Here is a 21,619-nt window from a genome sequence, read left to right on the forward strand (position 1 = left end):
TGAGTCCGAGGTGCGGATCAGCAGGAGGAGGGTCAGCCAGGGAGGCCGTGACCCTGAGCTGGGAGTTTAGAGAGCCTGGCAGGGCCTCCGTGGGGGTTTTCAGGGGTCTGACTGTATGACAGGTGCCCAGCAGGGGAGGGGCCGCCGAGAGCTGGTGGGATGCGCAGTGGGGCCAGCCTGGTGGGGTGTGAGAGATTCGCTGCTGTCAGCGGCTGAGCTGTGGCGCGGGCCCTGCCGACTCGGTAACTAAAGCCAACCTCGTAAGTGGCTAATTGATTTCTGTTCCCTGATTAAATGTGCGGCACTTTACATGGCAGCAGAAGGAGGTCAGCGCTCCCCCCACTTCTCCAGCGCCGCGTGCGGAGAGACAAAGAAATTGATTTTCCAATCGATGCTCTGAGCAATGATTAAATGTTCTCTGCACAGCGGGCCTAATGAGTCCCCGAGGGGCGTGCCGGTCCTTTAATTAGAGACTCCCATGGGGGCCTGGGGTAGGGGCTGCCCTGGGGTGAGGGGGTCCGGCCGGGAGCAGACCTCACCCCCAGGGGCCGGTGGGCGGGGCCCCTGCGGGAGCACCCTGGCCTATGAGATGCTGTCTAGGGGCCCCTGGGCCTAGAGACCCTGTGGAGGGGTCCCTGGGGGCTCAGGCCCATGCCAAGGTGTCTCTGCTCCTTGCCCCCCAGCATCCACATAGCCGGCGGTTCTCCTTCCCGTGGGTCAACCCAGCTCCTCCTGGGCGGTGGTGGTGGCGGTGGTGGCGGCGGTGGCGGCGGCGGCTGCAGCCGCGATCAGACCGGACAGGAAATGAATCCCCTGTAAGCGGCTGCGTTTTCATTACCCGGCTGCCCCATTGGAGGACTAAAGACTTTAGAAATTCAAATGAGGCTCTCGGGGGAGAGCGGGGCTTAAACATTCCCCTGCGCAGGCGGCTTTATTGAAGGAATAAACTATATTTGCAAAGTAAGATATTGAGGCTGTCAGTTTCTCTTAGGGATATAATGAGATCCTGGGAGGGAGGGAGGCCGGCAGGATGGAGCTCCCGAGGGAGGGAGCCCTAGGCAGGGACTGGGGTGAGCTGCCAGCCTTGGCCAGGCGAAGGATCTCCCCTCCCCTATTCTGTGACCACCAACTGGTGGAACGTAGACTTCTTCCACATATCCATGATCCCCACCTCCCTTGTCAGAGCTCCCAAGAGCGATGGAGGCAAGAAGATAGCCAGATGTCACTGCTTGGCCATAGAAACCTCAAGACAGTGGAGCCCCTTAAATCCCCCCACGCACACACCCACCCACCAGCTCTCTTGTATGTATAGAGTTCTGCCTCTGGAGTCAAAACTCTAGTGTGGGGCTGTGGCTGAGTCTGAGCCTAGGTTCTGCCACTTGCTAGGTGTACGACCTTAGGCAAGTTACTTAACCTCTCTGTGCCTCAGCTGTCTTTTTCTTTTCTTTTCTTTTTAAGATTTTATTTATTTATTTATAAGACACACGGAGAAAGAGGCAGAGACATAGGCAGAGGGAAAAGCAGGCTCCCTCTTGGGGAGCCCAATACGGGACTTGATCCCAGGACCTGGGATCATGCCCTGAGCCAAAGGCAGATGCTCAACCACTGAGCCACCCAGGCGCTCCTCCTCAGCTGTCTTATCTCTAAAATATTAGTGACTGCCTCACAGAGTTGTTGGGAGGATTAAATGAATGATTACACATAAAGTACTGAGCATGCACTTGTTTTATGGGTGACAATAAATAGTAGCTGTTATTAAAGAGGTGGGGAAGAGGTGGGGGAAGGTAGTCATCAGCCAACCACCAGCTCTCTCCCCCTCCCCCCAGCTCCAGGAGGCCTTATCTTATTCTAATCATACAAGAGCTATTATCACCAGACCTACCAGCACCACCATCATCACCAGCTTCACCACCAGTTCCACCACCTCCACCACCCCTACCACCTCTACCACCATCACCACCACCTCCACCATAACTACCACCTCCAACAACAACATCACCACCACCACCACCACCACCGCCTCCAAAATCATCATCCCTGTGACTCAAGACTTAGAGTCAGTTACATAGTTTTGAGATGGGGTCAGAGGGAGTGAAACTGTGTGGGATGAATCCCAGAAGGCTTCCTGAGGGTGGAAGTGTCTGAACAATGCAATCTAGGTACAATTCTTTCACTCTTCTTCCTTTTTTTCACTAATTCCTGGTGATTCAAGGTGGAGCTACCATTTTTTTTTTTTTTTTTTAAGCAGGAGACTAAGGTCTAGAACCAGAAAAGAATGGGGAGAACAAGACAGCTGGACCCCTATGCTCACCACCTCAGAGCTCAGACAGGGATATCCATAGAGGGTGCCAGCCCCTGGTCCCTCCTTCTCAATGTTAGTCAGAGCTGCTACAGCATGGTGCCCAGGCCAAAGGAGCCTCACAGTCAGATCTGGGGGAGGAGATGTCAAGTATAATGGGTCAGGCAGCAGCTGGGTATCTGTCACTCTCACTCTGAAGCTAGTGGAGGAGACTGAGTTGACAGTGTGCAGGGCCAGGAGGACAGCAGATACAGAGCCTGTTCCAGAGGATTGAGGAGGTCTGGACTCTGGGCCTCTGTCAGGGGCATGAGGAGTAATGTGCTGATGGTCCTCCCATCCTCCTCAGTGAGAACCCAGTCCCTGGTGATACAAAGGCTGCTAAGACCTAGAAGTAAAGAGAAAATGGTCACTCCTTGTTTCTAACTGCTGCATGACCTTGGGCCAATCAGGTCGTGTAGCATTTAACCTCCCTGGGTCTCCATTTCCCCTGCTATGAAACATAGGTAGTAGCATCATGATGGTCTAGAGAAGGAATATGGAGCTAGGAGTCAAAGGACCCAAGGTTTAAATACATCTCTCTACGTCTTTCTAGCAGTGAGCTCATAACCAGGTCACTTGTTATCTCTGGCTTCGGGGTCCTTATTTGCAAAAGGAGACAGTAATCTCTGTGTATTGCTATGGAAATGAAGCAAGTACCACAGGACCTGGCACATAGTAGGGCCTCAGTAGATTAGCTGGAACTGGGCCCTTTTCTAGCTCTCAAAATCTAAGCACAGGGTTCTGAAAAGAGCTCCCATACCACCATCATCTACCACCACCAGTACCATTATCACATCCATCACCACCTTCACCGTCATCATCACCACCTCCATCACCATCAACACCACCTTCACCATCACCACCTCCACTGTCACCACCTTCACCACCACCAGTACAATCAACATCTCCACCATCAACTCTATCATCACCAACACCATCCCCACATTCACTGCCACCAGTACCATTATCCCCTCTACCACCTCCATCACCATCATTACCACATTTACCATGACCAATATCATCACCTCCACCCTCCGCTATCACCTCCATCCTCACCACCACCACCACCACCAATACCATTATCACCTCTACAACTACTTTCCCCATCATCACCTCCACTATCACCAATACCATCAACACCTCCACCATAACCTCCATCACCACCACCCTCATCACCACCTTCACCGTCACGAATACTATCATCACCTCCACTACCATCATCACCACCTCTATCACTATTTTTTCACCTTCACCAACACCATCTCCACCATCACCTCCATTACCACCACCATCTCACCAGCACATACACACACAATAATCCTTTTTAAAATTTGAGAGCCAGAGAGAGGGGAAACAGGATGAAGAAAAGAGCTGTATCTCTGGAATATTCAGATAGTCCAGGAGGTAAAGCCAGCCTCTCTACCCTCTTAAATAAGAGGCTCCCCTCAGAGCAGATCTGGACTTCCAAGGAGGATGGCTTGAAGCATAGATTCATAGTGTATGAACTGCTGGTTTCTCCTGCGTGCCCCCCACCCAAACTTCTTCCCCCTGCCAGTGAGAAGAGATGCAATGTATGACACTAGAAAGGGGGTAAGGGAGGAGCTAGCATAAATTGAGACCCTACTGTGCACCAAACACCATCTTTGGTGCTTTATATACTTAATCTTATTTGATGCTGTTGGTACCACTGTGATGGGTATTAGTTACTGCCTTTTAACTGAGAAGGACACTGCGACTGGGAGAGATGAATGATTTGCTTGAGGTCACCCAGCCAGTGAGTGTCCAAGCTGAGATTCAGTCTCACCTTCACACTCTGTCCACCATCCTCAGATGGTCTGGCTGCCCAGGAGGGGAGACCTGCAGATGTGGGAGACGGGTGAGAAGGGGATGTTAACCCTGGGATGAGACAAGGATTCTGCGTCACTTGAAAGCATTCAGCTGGAAGAGCAGGACATCTGGGTCCTCAGGCGAGGCGCATGGACACTGCTCCCTGGTCTCCTGGGGGCATGATGCTTTGTTGTGCATTTGTTTGTCTCCTTCGATCAACTCTAAATACCGCACAGGCAAGAAGAGCCTAGTCTGGCTTTTGCGCTGGCTCCCAGGACGCAGCACAGAGCCTGGCACCTGGATGAATCATGCCTGTTGAGCAAATACATGAATGAACCCGTGAAAGCATGAATCAATCAGGACGTCAAAAGCTGGGTAGAAGGCTGCACTGACGATTGAAAAACAGGAAAACAGTAGCCAACGCAATTTTCGCTGCCTATTATTATTATTATTATTATTTTGCCTTTCTGATTTTATAGAAATGGTCATTCTCAGATTTCAGAGCACAAACTGACTGGTTGATGCCCTAGAACTAATGCCCTGAGACAGACCCTAGGGAAGAGGGATGATTATTTAACACAGCACCCGGGGGGCACAGGGTGTGAGGACGTCATTCTTGTGCCTGGTAAAGCAGATGAAATAAGAAGTTTCTACCAAAAACATGTTTGGCTCCTCATGGTGGCTTTCTTTCCCAACCCCCTCCTCAAGCCCCTGCCTCATGCATAGGTTCCTGTCCATGTCTGGTGGATCCTGGGTACCTGGGAACAGAGAGCCCATGGTTCCCAAGCTCAGACTCAGTGGCCAGGGGCCTGGGCAAGGTCTTTTGAAAAAGAGGGTCCAGTTGCCTCCCTTCCCCTGCTGCGGTCCTGTGAGGTAAGGGCAGCTGGGCTGGTCACTGGTTTCATCTGGGCCCCTGTGGGTGATGAGATGGGCAGTGATGGGTGAGTTGGCAACCAGGCCTGAGTGGCACAGCCAGCTGCCCTAGGCACTGTCTTCTCTGCTTGTCACCACTCCCGGCTGCCCAAGCAGCAAAGCAAAGCCACAGTGACAAGATCCAGAGGGGAGAGGCTCCAGCTGGGGGGTGGTGCTGGTCTCACAAGCCACTGGAGCAAGAATGTGACAGCTTCTTATCCAGGGGGGCCCTCTGTCCCCAGTTCCTACCTCATCTGCCCTGACCCAGCTCAGTCTCCTTTTCCTTGTCTTGCCTTTGTCTTGCTTCTGTTCCAGGCTGATATCAGCTCTGAATGGCTTTTGGTCCCCACCTCTATCCACTCCTCCTCCCTCTTCCTCACCCCCTGACCACAGGGCCCCACTGCTTCCTACAGTGCTTGTACAGGCAAGCACACATGCAGAGCCCACCTCAGACAGAAAGCAGGAGGTTCTCTCCCAGGACCTGTGATTAAGACCTGTGGGCAGTGGCTCGGACCTGGGAATCCAATGAGATTATGAGTGTGAGTTAGTGTGTGTGCAAAGGTTTGAGTACATGTGTGTGAGAGATCAGTGTGGATGTCAGAAAGGGCGTGTGTACACATGTGAGCATGACAGTGAATGTACCTGAGTGTTGAAAGGGTATGTGTGAAAGCAGGTCAATGTGGCAATGGGTGTGTGAGCATGTGGGAGCTGGCCGGGTGCTGGAAGAATGAGAGCAACTCTGAGTGTAAAAGCAGTGCCCAGTGGCGGCTGAGAGACAAATGCATCCTTTGAGCTGGTGTTTCTGAATGTGGAGGCTGCCGGCCCCATGCTCTGCTTGATCACCCCCATCTCTGTCATCCTGGGCTCCCTCAAATCAGGTTAGGGTGTGGGGAAGGGGGAATGAAGCTGCTGAGCTCCAGGCAGGGCCCCTGCCCGCTCCTTGGGCCTGTCAGCCACTGATCTGTTCCGTGTTCCTATAAATATTTACAAATCCCAGCTGCTGAGGAGCAAGACATCCTCCACCAGCTGGGGCTCCCAGCCTGGAAGCTGAAAGGGAGGGAAGGTGGGGGATGGAAAGGCGGGGCTGCACTGGAAAGGCAGGGGGCCAGCACTCCTGGGTTCAGCTCGCAGTTTTGCCAAAGATTAGCCCGTATACCCCAGTGTGTCTGCATCAGGAGCTGTGAAGCCAGAAATCTCAGCTCCTCTGCTTCAGGAAGCCTCCTACCTGACAGGCGGGGGGTGGGGGCTCCTTTACAGCCAATCTCCTGCTTCCTATTAATGTCTCCATTAGGGGTAAAGGGAGAGGTCTTACTTTTAAAAAGATGCAGAATTCTCCCTGAGTCCCTAGAGGGTATAGTCTCTCTGAACTCAGAATCTTCCCCAGGACACCTTGATAAATCTATATGGATCCTTCCAAACTGGAGGCTGAGGACTTGCAGCTCGATGGGCGACTCCCATCACAAGAACCTCTTCTGTAGACCCTGGCAGGAGCTAAAGATTTCCATCGGACCTCACGCTCTGCCCCAGCCAGCTCTGTTACTTCTGGAAGAGGTGATGTTAGGTGAGACCCAGGAGAGGGCTCACTTGCCCCAGGCCAGGCTGATGGTCAGACACCCTGAGGAACCAGCCCAAGAGACTATGCAGGGGGGGCAGAGAATGACTATCAATTATTGATCCTCTATGTCTGGTGTCCAGTGCAGTATCAGGCACAACATAGGCCCGTGAGGATTTGTACGGAATCATCAGCCATATGCCAGGATCTTCAAGTCGAGCTTTCCCAACAGCACTTGGTGGTGACTCCCAACCTCCAGACCCAGAAGACATTGTGCCTGGGGGATGATATCAAAGTCCAAGGTGACCCGGGCCACCTAGCTCAGACACAGGAATCCCCAACACTGAGGAAGCTGAGATCTCTTCCCCTATCTTAACCAGAATTTCAGATTGATTGATTCAATATCTTTTTTAGAATTTCAGATTTATTAATGGTGGCCCCTCCTGGGCCCCAGTAGGACTTCCCTTGGCCTTGCCTAGGTAATACCTATATCCTGACCTAGATTTGTCCAAGAAGCCAGGAATTGGAGTGGGAGAAGAATGTAGGGAGCAGGAATCTCATGACATTGTGGGTTTCTGGCTGCTTGTGTGGGACATCCAACTGGAAACTTGGCCCTAATAGGGCATTAAAGACCAGCAGGCAGAGGCCTGCCAGGGTGGGGGCAGATGCTCAACTGCTGAGCCATCCAGGGTGGGGTGAGGGGAGTAGAGGTCAGGACTGTGGCTTCCAGTCTTCTCTCAGGGGCCCAGGCCAGCTGTTTTCACTGTGGCGGGGGAGCCTAACCATCCCAACTTCATAGGGCAAGAAGAAGGAGCTAGGGAAATGCTGAAATCTGCCAGTCTCCTTAGGCCAAAGCCATGATGAAGGAAGGAAAGAGGGAGACGACACAGGGCAGGGCAAAAAGGGGAGTTCGTGGGGGGGCCAGAGATGGGAGCTTTCCTTGGCGAGAGGCATTTGGCCTCACCTCAGAGAAAACCGTGATCTTCTCAGCTGCCAGAGAGGAAAAGCATGGACTGGGGAGGAGGGACCAGGAGGAGGACAGTCTGGAGCCGGCAGAGATGTCCGGTGATGGCAGTGGCACAGGAAGAGTTAAGAATATTCCTAAAATAGCCCAGCCAGAGCCTAAACCAGCCGGCTAGTGCCTCTCCTGGAGAGCAGATCTATAGCGGGAAAAGTCAGCCAGCTCTGAGCCCACTGCCTGCTGCCTGGGCTCAAGCTGCTAATTAAGCCTCCCACCCCACCCCTTGCCAGCCCCTTCTGCTCTAGCAGGGGCCAATCAGCAAAGGAACCATGTCTCTCCAAGGGACAGGGGACTCCAGCTGGGACCAGGAGCTCTCTGTCCTGGCACCCACCTTCATACACTCCACCCCCCTCCACCTGGGTCAGTGATGGGCACACAGATGGACAGACAGGCAAAGTGCAGGCCTATGGATGGGATGGGGACTGGCAGGTCAGAGCAGCCGGGTTCTCCCAACCCAACCTGTGCACCGTCAGCCGTCGTAGGGTGGAGACCTTTGGGAAGCCCTCAAATGCCAGCTTCTCCTGGCTCTGTGCTCCCCTCTGCTTGGGATATCCTGGGGGTGAGGTTGGGGCAGGGAAAAGCCAGGGGAGCCCTCCAAGAATAAACCACATCTCTGTTTCAGGGGCAGGACCAGCTATGTGATTTACAGGACCCAGCATGAGATGAAAACGTGGAGCCCCTGTTCAAAAATTGTTAAGAACTTCCAGACAATGATAGCAAAGCATAAAACCAAGCGCAGATCCCTTCTGAGTGCAGAATCTTTGTCAGCACACAGGTTGCACGTCCTTGAGGCTGGCAGTGTTCAGGGGTTTGGTTTAATGAACATTTACTATGCACCCACTGCTCGGCTCCACTGGTCTACTGGCTCTTCCTCCTCAGAGATCTTCAGCCACTCCGTTCTCAAATACATGGATATAGGGTGCTCCAATATGAGCCCCTGAACATGGAAATGTGACTGGATTACCCCTACCCTGGTTGATTTGGGCCCTCTGAGGATTGCACTGCAGACAGAGTTCCAACCTCCACACCCAGCTGTCAGACCTCTCTGAGCTGCAACCTCCACTGGTCCGTGGGGACTGCCTAGTACAGGGGTGAGCAATCAGCCCTCCTCCTCTTGCCTCCTGACCCCCACCAGTGGGGTCCTGAAAAGAGTTCAAGGGGCTCCCATCTGGCTCTGCCTCAGATAGGCATGACCCTGGGGAAGCTACTTTGCCTCCCCCAGCCTCAATTTCCCTGTCTGTCAAAGGAGAGGTCTCTAAAACCTTTCCAGACCTTAAGTTCTAGGTCTCCTGGGGTAAGAATGCCTGGGGAAGGCTATTCCTATGAGAGACAGAGCTTCCCAAAAAAAGTCAATCTGGGGAGCAGGGGGCTTTCTCCCCAGAACCCAGGAAAATCAGCTGCTCCCCATCAGCCCAGTTCCTCCTCCACTGCCCTCTTCCTAATCCTTGTCCACCTCCTGGCCTTCCACCACCTAGCCTGGGAGTTGGTGGGTGGGGGGTGGTCTGGAATAGTCAATGCCTTCATGAGGAGGCGAGAGGCATGCGGACACTGCTGGCCAGGCAGGGGCCTTCTCCCTGCTGCCTTTGCAAGAGGTTCAGCATAATTGCACTGCCTGTCACTCCCATGTCCTGCTATCTGTCTCTCAGGCTGACCCTGCGCACCCGCCATTATATTGGTTCCTGTTGGGGCTGCAGAGCCTCATTACTTATACATGCAGCTGGGAGATGCAGGCTGGGCTGAGGGGAGGCACCTCCTAATAGGTCTCCTGTCCCACATCCCAAGCCTTCTCAGAGCTGCTTCCCTGGTGTTGGGTTGGGATGGGCAGCAGGGGGCTGCTGGTCTGAGGTGGGGGGTGCAGGAGGCTCCAGGCCTGAGCAAGTCTCTGGAGCCCCCAGGCACAAAGCTGTGAGTTCTCTGGAGAGGGAACATGTGAAAACCTGACTATGACTTGGGTATGTGGGCTCTGCCCCCTTAATCCCACTCACTCCTCCTCCTGCTATGGAGCTGGAGGAGGGATTCCTTTTTTTTTTTTTTAAGATTTTATTTATTTATTTATTCATGAGAGACACACAGAGAGAGGCAGGCTCCTCGCAGGAAGCCTGATTCGGGACTCGATCCCCGGACAGGATCATGCCCCAAGCTGAAGGCAGATGCTCAACTGCTGAGCCATCCAGGCATCCCTGGGGGAGGGATTCCTTTTTTTTTTTTTTTTTTTAAAGATTTTATTTATTTATTCATGAGAAACACAGACAGAGAAAGAGGCAGAGACACAGGCAGAGGGAGAAACAGGCTCCATGTAGGGAGCCCAATACTATCGTGCCACCCAGGCATCCCTGGGGGAGACATTCCTGAAGAATGTTCCTCACCAACCTCTGAGCCCCAGCCAGACTGAGGAATTCTGAGTCCCCCCCGCTGGTTCAATCCACTGAGGTGTGTCCTGGCCCTTCACCCGAAATCATAACACCACTTCCATTCCCCCTGCACTTTTTGACCAAATATTCCCTCTCCAAAGGGGGCTGAAATCATGGAGGCTTTTCCTTTTTTTTTTTTTTTTTTTTTTTTTTAAATTTTTATTTATTTATGATAGTCACAGAGAGAGAGAGAGAGAGAGAGAGAGAGAGAGGCAGAGACATAGGCAGAGGGAGAAGCAGGCTCCATGCACCGGGAGCCCGATGTGGGATTCGATCCCGGGTCTCCAAGATCGCGCCCTGGGCCAAAGGCAGGCGCCAAACCGCTGCGCCACCCAGGGATCCCCATGGAGGCTTTTCCAATGGAGGATCTAGAAGGGTCTGAGTTAAAATATCAGTAAAGGGATTTTAAGTATTTTAATAGATGACAGTGGGATGTTTTCTTTAATATGAGAATCACAGCCCTTCAGAGCTCCCCTGGACAATTCTCCAGCCCAGAGAAATAAATGAAAGGCCTTAAATGTGATGAGACTTCCCCAAGCACATGTGGCAAGTTGATGGGCCTCATGACCTGGAAAGCCTGCCTCTGCCTCTTGCTTCCCAGCTCTCCACCTCCCCTGTGAAGTCTTCCTGGAGTCCTCTGGGCAGGGAGTTTTCATCTGTGCTTCCTAACGCCTAGTACAAACCTCATCCCAAGCCTTAGTTTTTCCTCAGCTACAATATGGGGAAAATAACACTGCCTACCTCATGGGGTTATTGATATTAAATGATACAAGCCATGTAATAGTTTTAAGTCCAGGATAATAGGTTGTTAAATTTAAATAAGATAATCCACTTGGAACAAGATCTTGCCCTTAGTAAGTGCTCGGAAGAACGTTAATAATTATCATAACATTTACCATTGCTTGCTGCCTGAGTCACCTGTCAAAGAGTGAGCTCCTCAGGGGTATGGTTTAGGTCTTTCTCATTCGGGGCGCACCGGCACCACCACATTACAGTGCCTAGATCGACGTTTGCAATGAGTGGACAAATGAATGCAGATTTGCCAGCCGATGATTCAGGGCATAGCACCCCCGTCATCACTCACAAACCCAGACACACACTAACACAAATTGTCTCTTACATATTCACACCCACTCACATTCATTCAAAGAACCCCAAAATACCACAGAGCAGCCACCTGGTTTCCTAAAGTCAGCCATGTGTAAATGGAGAGTCTTACTCACTTTACGCACACCCATAATGCCCAGTACCCCCCCACCCCTAAAATGATAGGGGCTGTAGGAGTGGGGTGGGGCTCCCCCTCACAGGAAGGAAAGCAAAGCTGGGTCTTTAGCTCCCAGCATGGCAACATCCCAGCGGGGGAGAGTCCTGCTCTCCCTCTTTTCTAACAAGGCTCACCTCTTTCCCCTTCTGTAAACCTGGGTTCCCCTGTCCCCCTGCGGGCAGGTGGCTGAGGAGGAGGCTAGAATGCCAGAGCACCAGGGGTCCTTCTTCACTCATCTAAGTCTTGTCTCTGAACCTAGAAGCATAGGCCACTGTCTTCCTATCCTACACCAAACACTGCAACCTGTAGGAAGAAGGCAAGAAAAGGAAACCCAAGGCCTAGGGTGGTGGAAGGGCATTCTTAACCTGGGGGTGCAATAATTATATTAGCCACCATTTACTGGGTGCATAACCAGGGTCAGATATTGAGCCCAGGGCTTTACACCCATTATCTCATTGAATTCTCACAACCCGTTTTCTGGAGAACACTTGAGGTGCTGCAGGTTAGACTATCCTAAGCAGGTCTCTAATTCTAGAATCCTCAACAGCCAAGCTCTAGAGAATTTGGGGTGGGAGGAGTGGGAGGGCTCGGGGGTCCTCAGTCAGTAAACTGGGGGACTCCCCTTCAGGCAGCGCCCGCCCCCCAATCGGTCGCGTCCTCACGTCCCCACCTAAGGAAAACGGGTGCCCCGACACCGCGGTGGGGGTTCGCCTCACTCGGGGGACCTGGGCGGGACCGAGGCGGGGCCTGGCGAGCCCGGGGGGAGGCGGGAGGCGGTGGCCCAGGCTCACAGGCCAAGATGGCTGTTAATTAAAGTGCTGGCACCAGCTCCTCTCTGCAAAGTTTGAAGCCGTTATTTTCCACTCCAGCGAAGCGGGGAGAATCCGGCTGGGCTGACAGAGACGCCACACCGCGCCAGGGAGCGGGCGCTCTTTCGGGGGGCGGGGGGCAGGCCGCCTGGCAGCGCCGAGCGCGCCCCGAGAGCTCGGGGATGGGGGTGGGGGTGGGGGTGGGGGGAGGGCGCTCCCGCCTCGTCCTCGGCCTGGGGCGCCGCCGCGCTTTCCCGGCAGGTGCTGGGAGGGCTGCGGGTGCACAGCAGACGGGAGACCCCTCTGCGTGAGAACCTGCCGGAGGGGGACAGTGCAAATCGCACGCTAAAGACCGCGCACCTTGTCCCTCGGGTCACCAGTCCTGTCGCTCTTCAAAGAGACATATTGGGGGAGACCAAGGTGGGGGGACAGGAGGCCTATTGACAGCTGAGGACTACTCTTCCTGAGCCTGGGGGTCTAGCTGCTCCGCCTAGCGCCCCCCTCCTGCCGGACTTTCCTCCCTTTGGACATTGAACAGTACCTAGAGACCCAACCACCCGGGTTGGAAGAGCCTGGAGTCAGATTGCGGGTTTGAATCCCGACTCTACCTCTTATTAGTTGTGTGACTTTGGTCAAATCTCTTCACTTGCCAGAGCCTCAGTTCTCCATCTGTAAAATGAGAAAAGTGATGAGTTTTACCTCTAGGGCTTGATGTAAAGACCCAGTGTGATCTTGTATGTAAAGCATTCAAGACAGGGCCTGGCACACAGTAAGCTCAGTGTAAATGCTATTTATTGAATTGGTTTAGCTCCCTCCTTGGTGGTTGGGGGTCCCTCCAACTGGGCTCTGCCATCAGGGCTTGGAAAGTCCTCTCTCATAGCCCCTTATTTGATATTTTCGTGTCCCTTTCCTCCTCCCAGCTCTGGGTGGGGGTAAGCAGTCTCATCCTAGGGTAGAGAAAGCCAGAGAATCATAAGGACAGTTGTGACCAGTCAGCAGGGGAAGAGTGTGAGGTGGGAGGGGACCTCTCAGGAGAAAAGAAAGAGGCTGAAGGGTCATCTTTTAGCAGGGGCCAGAGGCCTCCAGAGGCAGAGCCTTCCATGGTGGGCTGGATAAAGGAGGATGAAGGAGGAGCAATGGAGCAGCATGAGTGGGGCCTCAAATAATGTGACAAATATTTTGATGGAAGCAGACACATTTCCACTTATGCAACCTCAACACTTTACTGCACTTGAGGAAGAGGACTGCCTCATGCAACCTGATAGGGAGAAGAGTTAGGGGGCTGCTGAGGGACTGGGGGAGACCAATTTCCCTTCTTGAAGGCTGGGAAAGGGAGTTACCATCCAGGGACTGTTGGTATTGGTCAGAATGAAGGAACAAGGCGGAATGCCCGCTTTCTTAGGGCCCCCATTTCTCTCTTGTCTAAACGCAGGAATAAGGGGAGTGATCAGAGGAAAATGGAGGACCAGCCCACTCCCAGGAAAAAGCAGCCTTGTCTGGCTTGGAGCTCGATGAGGAACAGGGAGGCAAGGAGGTATGGGTAAAAGATCCTGCCCGTCCTGAAGGAAGACGGGGCCAGGGAACAGCCAGGAGCCAGAAAAGAGGAGGAGCAGCTGCTGTCAGTTACTCGGGATTTCGCTGGACACTCCGACAGGCACACGATCCCTATATCTCCTGGACTAATGGTCTGTGAAGACCCGTGCAGAATGGCCCCTTCCCCATCTTCCTTTTGCCTTCCTCTCTTCTTCCCTCTCACTCTCTTCCCTCATTGCTCCCAATTCCATACTCCCCACTCCACACTCCCCTCAATTGCTCTCCATCCCCAGCAGGCTGGGGAACTGTCCACCCCGGCCTCCGCCCCCTATGTGCCATGGCCCCTAGAGCCTCCTCGGTTTTCTTCGCAACCAACCCTCGAGGCCTCTCTTCTCTGCTTCCCTCGGCGCTCGCTAGCTCTCCCTGTGGCCGTCTCTTCCATTCGGTCTTTGGTCCCTATTCTCCCCTTCCCTATAGGAGACTCTACTATTTCTTAGACTCAAGCATCCTCCCCATTTCCCAGTGTCAGTCTCCAGCGCCCAGTCTCCCGGTTCCTCTCTCGGCTCTGGCCTTCATCTCCGTGGCTCCGCCCCCTCGGTGGGCGGAGTCATACCTCCAGCGGCCCAATTAGGTGCTGGCCCCGCCCACAGCCCCACCCCTCACGGGCGCCGAGCGGCCGGGAGCCGGCGGGCGGGGCGGGGCGGAGGGGGCGGTGGCCCGAGCGCGAGGAGGCGGGAGGAGCCCGGCAGGACGCGGCTGCCGCCGCTCTCAGTCCGGCCGCGCAGCGGGAGGGAGGCGCGAGGCAGGAGCCGGCGGCTGGGCTCGGCGGCGCATCCAGCGCAGCGCGGCGCTCCGGGCCCGGCCCCATGCCCGCAGCCCCGCCGGACCGCCCTTGAGCGCGGGCGCCCTGCCCGCGCCCCCCGCCCGCCGGCACCATTGCCCCGACGGCGCGGCCGGGCGGCCCGGCGCTCCCCAGGCTCCGCGCCGGCCGGAAAACGCTGCTGGCGGCCGCTGCGGGCGTGGTGATGCTGCTGGTGCTGGTGGTGCTCATCCCCGTGCTGGTGAGCTCGGGCGGCCCGGACGGCCACTATGAGATGCTGGGCACCTGCCGCATGGTATGCGACCCCTACCCCGCGCGGGGCCCCGGCGCCGGCGCTCGGCCCGACGGCGGCGACGCCCTGAGCGAGCAGAGTGGCGCGCCCCCGCCTTCCACGCTGGTGCAGGGCCCCCAGGGGAAACCGGGCCGCACAGGCAAGCCGGGCCCCCCGGGGCCTCCCGGGGACCCAGGTCCTCCGGGCCCTGTGGGGCCACCCGGGGAGAAGGGTGAGCCAGGCAAGACCGGCCCTCCCGGGCTACCGGGTGCGGGGGGCAGCGGCGCCATCAGCACGGCCACCTACACCACGGTGCCACGCGTGGCCTTCTACGCCGGCCTCAAGAACCCTCACGAGGGTTACGAGGTGCTCAAGTTCGACGACGTGGTCACCAACCTAGGCAACAATTACGACGCGACCAGCGGCAAGTTTACGTGCAACATTCCCGGCACCTACTTTTTCACCTACCACGTCCTCATGCGCGGCGGCGACGGCACCAGTATGTGGGCGGACCTCTGCAAGAACGGCCAGGTGGGCCCGGCGGGGGCATGGGGCTGGCCTGGGGGCAGGGCACCCAGGGAGCCCGGGACCTATGGGTACCGGCGGGCACAGGTGGAGACCTACAGCAGTCCCGCTTAGGCATCACACGCGGGGACGGTGGACCGCTTGGCACTAACTCCTCGGTTCCTGGGCACCGGCGCGCGGCAAGGGAATGCGGGAGATAATACCAAATAATCAGAGCGCAGGGCTCCCAGGCGCGCGGACTGGTCCTTGGGGACTTGGCCCTTGGGAAGCGATATCTGAGAGCTGGGATTGTGGTTGATACCAGCGGGCGATTAGGGGAGGGCAAAGACGGGCTCTGGGGAGAGGCAGCCTCTGGCGCCCGCGGGCGTCCGGGCGCACCGCTAAGCGCGCAAGCCTAGAAGGCAAGCTGTAGGAGATGTTTTGGACACAGGCAAAGGGAGCCAGGGGCGCAAAGCTTTAGCTGCAATACATCCTCCGTCCCTGAGAAGGGACCACGGGGCAGATCTGAAACCCTTGCAAAACATGGGGCAGCCCGGTGGCTTGGCTTCCCACAGTGTCAGAGCTACAGGCGCAAGAAAGCCGCCTCCGGGGGAAAGTTTTTCCTCCTGAGGCCGGGCAAAGAGATGGAAACTCCCCCTCCCTTGATCTTGCAGCTGCTGCTCCTGACTCCTGGGGCATTCCCTATTCCCATCCTAGAGACGGAAGCTGGCGCCAGGCTGGTGGTACTGGGAGGATAGTGCATGGTGCTTTTTCTCTGAAACTCCTGCCCCAGGGCCAACCTCGACCTAACTCCGCCACAGGGTGACAGTTTTGCCCAGTTCCCTTCCCTTTTGAAACCCCCTCCCTTTCCTGTACTCCCAGACCATGGTGGCCAAGCCCCCCACCCCCGGGGGTTGAGGGGGGGTGGCTAGTGAGGCAGAGCATCCCAGTGGAAAAAGAGACCAGCAAGGGTCCAAACTAAAGCTAGCATGGTGGGAGTTGGAAAGGAATCTCCTGCGACTGGGACCCAAGACCCTGTTGGAAGCTTTCCCACTGCAGTACTACCCCGAGATAGAACCTGGCTTGGGGGGTGGGGGAGAGGACAGGCATGGGAGTAAGCACGAATACTACCAGGCACTTGTAAGTCTACCCCCTCTTCTTTCTCTCCTGCCTGCCTCTTTTTCCTACTCTCTTTTCCTCATCTCTCTCCTGTGTCTACCAGTCCTACCCAGCTCTCTTGGGTTTCTGGCCTCTGTCCCCTGGGCTTAACATCCCTCTCTATTCCTTGAGTGTCTCTCTCCTACTGGTGTTTGTCAGGCTTCCCACATCTCTCCTCTTTGTCCTTGGTTCCTGACCAAAAGGGAGGCCTCAGTATCCAGGGAGGGCTCATTCTGCAGACAGCCCCACGATTCTCCTTATTAATCACCAATAAGGGATGCAGCAATGTCACCTTCATCAATGGAATCTTTTCCTTTCCCAAAGAAAGTTTGGGCTGGCCCCGAGCTGAGCCTTCAGGGGGTTCGGGGCCCATTTTGCCTGGATAGGGAGCTAGTCACCAGACCACCAGCGGGCCCTAGACCTGGTGCGCCACCTCAGGCGGTTGCAGCAGGGCCTCAGAGATGAGGCACGATGTGACCCCAAAGGTGATGTGTGCTTGGGCAAGGGGCACTTGCTTCAGTCACTGGGAGGTGAAACCATCTCAAAGTCTCTTCTTTCCCCTTCAGCAGAGCCTGCTGAGGAGGTACTCGCTGGAGGTGGGACCACAGGCTAGTAGAAAAAGGGAGGTGGCTTTAACGAAGGGTTTCAAGACCCAGCATTTTTAACAGTGACCCAGACCATTCCTCCCGACAAAACAGTGGGGCCTACACTCCTCTCCCCTACATCCTTTGTGACATGATCAGGATTGCTCAAGACTCATTAAATCTCACAAGTCATCCCACATATTCATTTTGAAGCCTTACTAGGAGTCAGGTTTGGAGCCAGGTAGTGGGGTTTGATCCACCTGCTCTCTGGGATCTTGTGGTCTGTGCAGGAGAGAGAGTAGTAACCACATAATACACACCAGCGATTTGTGTGTCAGAGGAAGACTGGGAGCCCAGCTGGCAACTCTGGTCCCCAAATGTGTTAGCTGGAGGGAATGATCCAGTGGGGCCTGCCCCAACCCAGACCAACCTGGTCAAGGGAAAGGATTGCGAACCTGGGTCAGTCCCCAAGGTGAGGAGACATGGCTAGTGAGAAAATAAAAAGATCAATGGTAGGAAAAGGATGGCTTAGAGGTAGAAGGGGACATTCAAGTGAGCAGAGAAAGAATGATGGTCCTGGGCAATGTACATGAACAGAACCGAGGGGCTTCTGCCTCCCGTGCCTTCAAGACCAGTGGCAGTGTTGGGCTCTGTGCTTTTCCTTCCTGGCTTCTTGCCTGCAGAAAGGCTTCCAGAATTTCCTCAGGAAGGCAGAGCTGACACTGTTCCTTGGCCTTTCCCTGGACAAGACGGGGAGCGGGAGTCACTACCTTCCTGCCTGGTGTGGAGCACCCACCCCATCCATGCCTGAGGCCCAACCTGGTGGCACCAAGCCTTGCTCATGAGGACATGGAGATCTGAGGAGCCTGAGGAAGGGGCTGTAGGTTGGGGGTGGTGCCCTGAGTGAGGTAAGCTCCCTGCAGCTGCCCTGGGGGTCCCCAGTTCAGATGGATCAGGAAAGACATGAAATTCATAAACTGGGCCAGGAGAGAGGAGGCTGTGTGGGAATGGGCCAGGGTCCTTGACCAGGGTGCCAGTTGTCCAGGGCAGGAACTTTGGAAAGGTGAATATTACAAATGGGGAAGGGCTTGGTCAACAGGGCCTGAATGAGGTGAGAGGTGGAGTAGCATATACATTGAGGACTCTCATGTAGAGCTCCTCACTGGAGCTCAGCCTAATGCCTGACAGAGGGAGAGGGGCTCCTGCTGCCCTTTTCTAGCCTTGAATATCTTTCCGGGCACAGAGCATAGTGCCTAGCACAGCAGGGACCCAATAAATGTGGGACAGCACAAGTATGCCCTGTGGGCCAAGCTGGCTGCCTGGGGGAGCCACTCCTGCACATCCAACACTCTAGCATTGATCAGGGGGCAGGGGCATGTTTCCTGGGTTGTCCCCTCTCCTCCAACCAGGGCCCTGGTCAGATCACTGCCTCAGTTTCCCTTCTAGCAGCACTCTAGGAAGTGATTCTACAGCGCCCCCTTGTGACAAGTCTCAGACTTGCTTTCTTGCTTCCATGGCAACCTCAATTCCCCAAATTTCCCCTTGGCCCCCAGGAGGAGTTAGATGTCTCAACAGTTTCCAGTCTTGGGCAGAGAATCAGGACCCCTGGGTTCCACTCCTAGATTCCCCACCGTCTAAGGATGGAAGGGCATAAATTCTCCCTGCCTCCATGGATAATTAGGATAATCACAGCAACGATCATGGTGATGAATAAATAATAAACATAAGCATAACAGTTCTGATGCCTGTCACATCACCAGGAGATTCCTGATGACAGATGACTGTATTCTAATGGATTTGGCTATTAAGAAGCACACTGTTTTAATGAGTTAAGGCTAAATTAATCTGGGTAATAAAAATAATTGTTATTAGTAGTAATTTATTAGCAAAGATAATGAAATGCATGCGTAATAATAAATACTATGAGGATTAGGGCCCAGGGAACAATACAGAAGTTGGCTGCTTGCTTTGAGCGCTTGCCTAGTAGCACAAAGGCCCATCAAGATTAAAATTTTTTTTTCTTCACCATCAAAAGGCTTTTATAAAGGTTGCAGTGGTGAGGCAGGATCTTCTCATCCATTTTCTAAACAGAGAAACTGAGCTTCTTGACAGACAGCCTCTTCCTCTCATTTGATTTTCTCTACCTTTAGCTGAACTGTGAGTTTTCCCAGCTAAGTGTGCCCAAACTGTTCCTTCCTTGGTTGAGGAAGAAAGAGGTTGAGGGCAGACAAGGGGCTGGAAGGATCTGGACTTTACCTGACAGACAGCATGCAAATGTGTTGGGTCCTCCTATTGCAGCATTGCTGCTGAGTCAGCAGCTTTGGCACAGCTGACCTGCAACCTCCTCCTCCCCAACAAGGAGAATGGGCCCTTCCCCTAATTTGACTTGGTCCAGCCCAGACTGTCAGCCCTTAGGAGAGCTACCTTCGGGGAAGGGGAAGGATGGAGAGGGGCTGTTATGGGAGCCCAGCTGGGAGAACCCCCTCAATGCAGCCTCCTCTCAACACCTTGGAGATGGTCCCTCTCTTCCCATTCTCCACCCAGGCTATCCTGGAGAGGCCCCAGATCCTCTGGCTCATGATGCCTTGTGTTGCCTCAGTTGTTGGGGAGGAATTCCTGGAGGGCATTTGTCCACCACCAACCCCCTCAATATCTTATGATTATAGTCAGAGCCCCCAAAAGTGACAGCAGGCTTCACACCTAAATGCCGGTGCTCTCTTGCTTCATCATCCTGCCCATCCCTCCCTTCTCCCATCAAAACAAGGGCCAGCAAAGATATCACATCCACCTGAGGATCACAGAAAGATGTAAAGCCTGGATTCTCTTCTTCCCACCTACTTCCTTTCTACCACCCTGGGGTGACATAGGAGGAGCCAGAAGTCCCTTTTGGGTGGGGTAAGAATCACAGGTATAACTGACAGCTCTTTGGAGGCCAGTTGCAGGCTCAATCTGAGCCTTGGGAGGGGAAATAATTACCAGACCTTCCATCTCACTGCTCCAGTGCGAAAGACTCCAGAATGAAGTACAGACAAGGAGTTTAAAGATTGGGTTCTAGTACTAGGGTGGTTGCCTAGTAGCAGCCTGGCATTAGTCTAGCCTCTTGACCCGTGGAACCAAGGTGCACCCTTGTGTCCATCCACTGATGTAAGAACAGGTAGGTATGGCTGAAATATAAGGCATTGTTGTTACAATTAAAGCAAAGAGGAAGGAATGATAAGGAGATAAGGTATGGCCCCCCATCCTCTGGTGTTCCAGAGAATTCCTCTTTGCAAAGAGGGAGCTCCAGGCTGGGACATCTCAGGGACATTGTTGAGGTCTTCAGCAGGCCAGCCGGTAAGACCTAAAGGAGTTAAGGAGGCCAGCTCCACCTTGATTCCTAATTCAGAACCAGATTACACCTGCCCTAGAAATCCAGGGCTCCTCTATAACCAGGTCCCCAAATACACAGTTATGATTGGAAAGGGGGGGATGACCAGAGAAAAGCTGGCTGAGAGCTGAAGGCGGGGCTTTTAGGGCCTCCAAGATCCTCCCCATGTGGCTACCTTACCTCTGACAGTCCCCCTCCCTCCCCAACCCTACTTCTCTCCCTCCCTCCCCGCTACCCTCTCACACACTCCACCCCTACTCCCCCACCCCCTTATCCCCCCCGCCCCCCCTCCCCCCGCAGGTGCGGGCCAGCGCCATAGCCCAGGACGCAGACCAGAACTATGACTATGCCAGCAACAGTGTGATCCTGCACCTGGACGCGGGTGATGAGGTCTTCATCAAGCTCGACGGAGGCAAAGCGCACGGCGGCAACAGCAACAAATACAGCACGTTCTCCGGCTTCATCATCTACTCCGATTGAGCTCCCCGCGTCCTCCTCCATCCCCTATCTACACCCTCCTCCACCCCCCACCCCGGGACTCCCCTCCGGCGGGCTGAGGACAACCCAGCCCCCGGCTCCCCAGCCCTGTCTGCGGGCCCTCCCCGGCTATGACGCCCCTGGCCCGCCCTCGCCACCGCCCGGGCCGCAGGCTAGGCTCTCCTGCCCGCTCGCCGCAGAGCCAGGTGCAGAGCGCCCGTCCCGGCCCCCGGGAGGCGGTGTCCACCGCCCCCGCCCCCTCCCGCGCTGTATATTTGTACAATAGGACTGTTTATTGTTCACCCTGCTCGCCAGCCCGCCCCAGACTGGGGACAGGTCTCGGCGAGGACCCTGCTGCCCATGCTCGGATGCGCTGCCCTCCGGCTCCAGGGTGGCGCTTCCTGGGAGAGGGGTGGGTTGGGGCTGGATAGCGTCCAAGCACCTGCTAAAGCCCAAGCCCGACCCGGCTGCGCCCCGTCTGACCAAAGCTCTAATAAAAACACTTCCACCCTGCTCGCTTTGGGTCTGTGCCCTGGAGAGGAGTTGCAGGAGGGGACGGTGAACCCTGCCTTCTTCCAGAAAGGAAAGGGGTCTGCTGGAAGTTTCCGGTGGATCTGGGAGCAGGCAGGTGCCAGAATCAGAGCTGCTCTGGGAGGAGGTGGTCCAAGGAGCCCAATGCTCACCACAGCCCAAGAGCAGAAATGGGAAGCAGCCCAGTTGCATCATCATCTTCCATGGTGGAAATGTTCCATTTGTCTGTCCTTGAAGGTG

The 21,619-nt window shown here is 54.9% G+C and overlaps 1 protein-coding gene and 1 long non-coding RNA gene across 3 annotated transcripts; one reads left to right on the forward strand and one right to left on the reverse strand.

Moving 5' to 3' along the window:
- Positions 1-3,852: 3,852 nt before the first annotated feature.
- LOC112655539 (uncharacterized) lies at positions 3,853-14,314 on the reverse strand. 2 transcript variants are annotated; one of them, XR_003133749.3, is made up of 3 exons: positions 12,743-14,314; positions 11,460-11,628; positions 3,853-4,477 (listed from the first exon to the last, which is right to left on the reverse strand). It is a non-coding gene; the product is annotated as an uncharacterized LOC112655539 (long non-coding RNA). The 2 variants fall into 2 exon arrangements; XR_007412859.1 differs by lacking the exon at positions 3,853-4,477 and having other exon boundaries at positions 10,191-11,628; positions 12,743-12,803; positions 14,044-14,314.
- Positions 14,315-14,593: 279 nt separating this feature from the next.
- Positions 14,594-21,361, forward strand: C1QL1 (complement C1q like 1). The gene is made up of 2 exons (XM_025440278.3): positions 14,594-15,289; positions 20,672-21,361. Exons 1-2 carry the CDS (start codon positions 14,693-14,695, stop codon positions 20,849-20,851), a joined length of 777 nt encoding a protein of 258 aa, XP_025296063.1. The 5' UTR covers positions 14,594-14,692; the 3' UTR covers positions 20,852-21,361.
- Positions 21,362-21,619: the final 258 nt, after the last annotated feature.

This window comes from Canis lupus, chromosome 9 (genome assembly GCF_003254725.2).
Source record: "Canis lupus dingo isolate Sandy chromosome 9, ASM325472v2, whole genome shotgun sequence".
Classification (NCBI taxonomy): domain Eukaryota; kingdom Metazoa; phylum Chordata; class Mammalia; order Carnivora; family Canidae; genus Canis; species Canis lupus.

What these genes read in the sequence shown, in the direction of transcription:
- C1QL1 (XM_025440278.3), top strand. Translation starts at nt 14,693, where the DNA reads ATGCTGCTGGTGCTGGTGGTGCTCATCCCCGTGCTGGTGAGCTCGGGC. An exon ending in ACCTCTGCAAGAACGGCCAG is followed by an intron (nt 15,290 to 20,671) that starts GTGGGCCCGGCG and finishes CTCCCCCCGCAG; the next exon opens with GTGCGGGCCAGCGCCATAGC.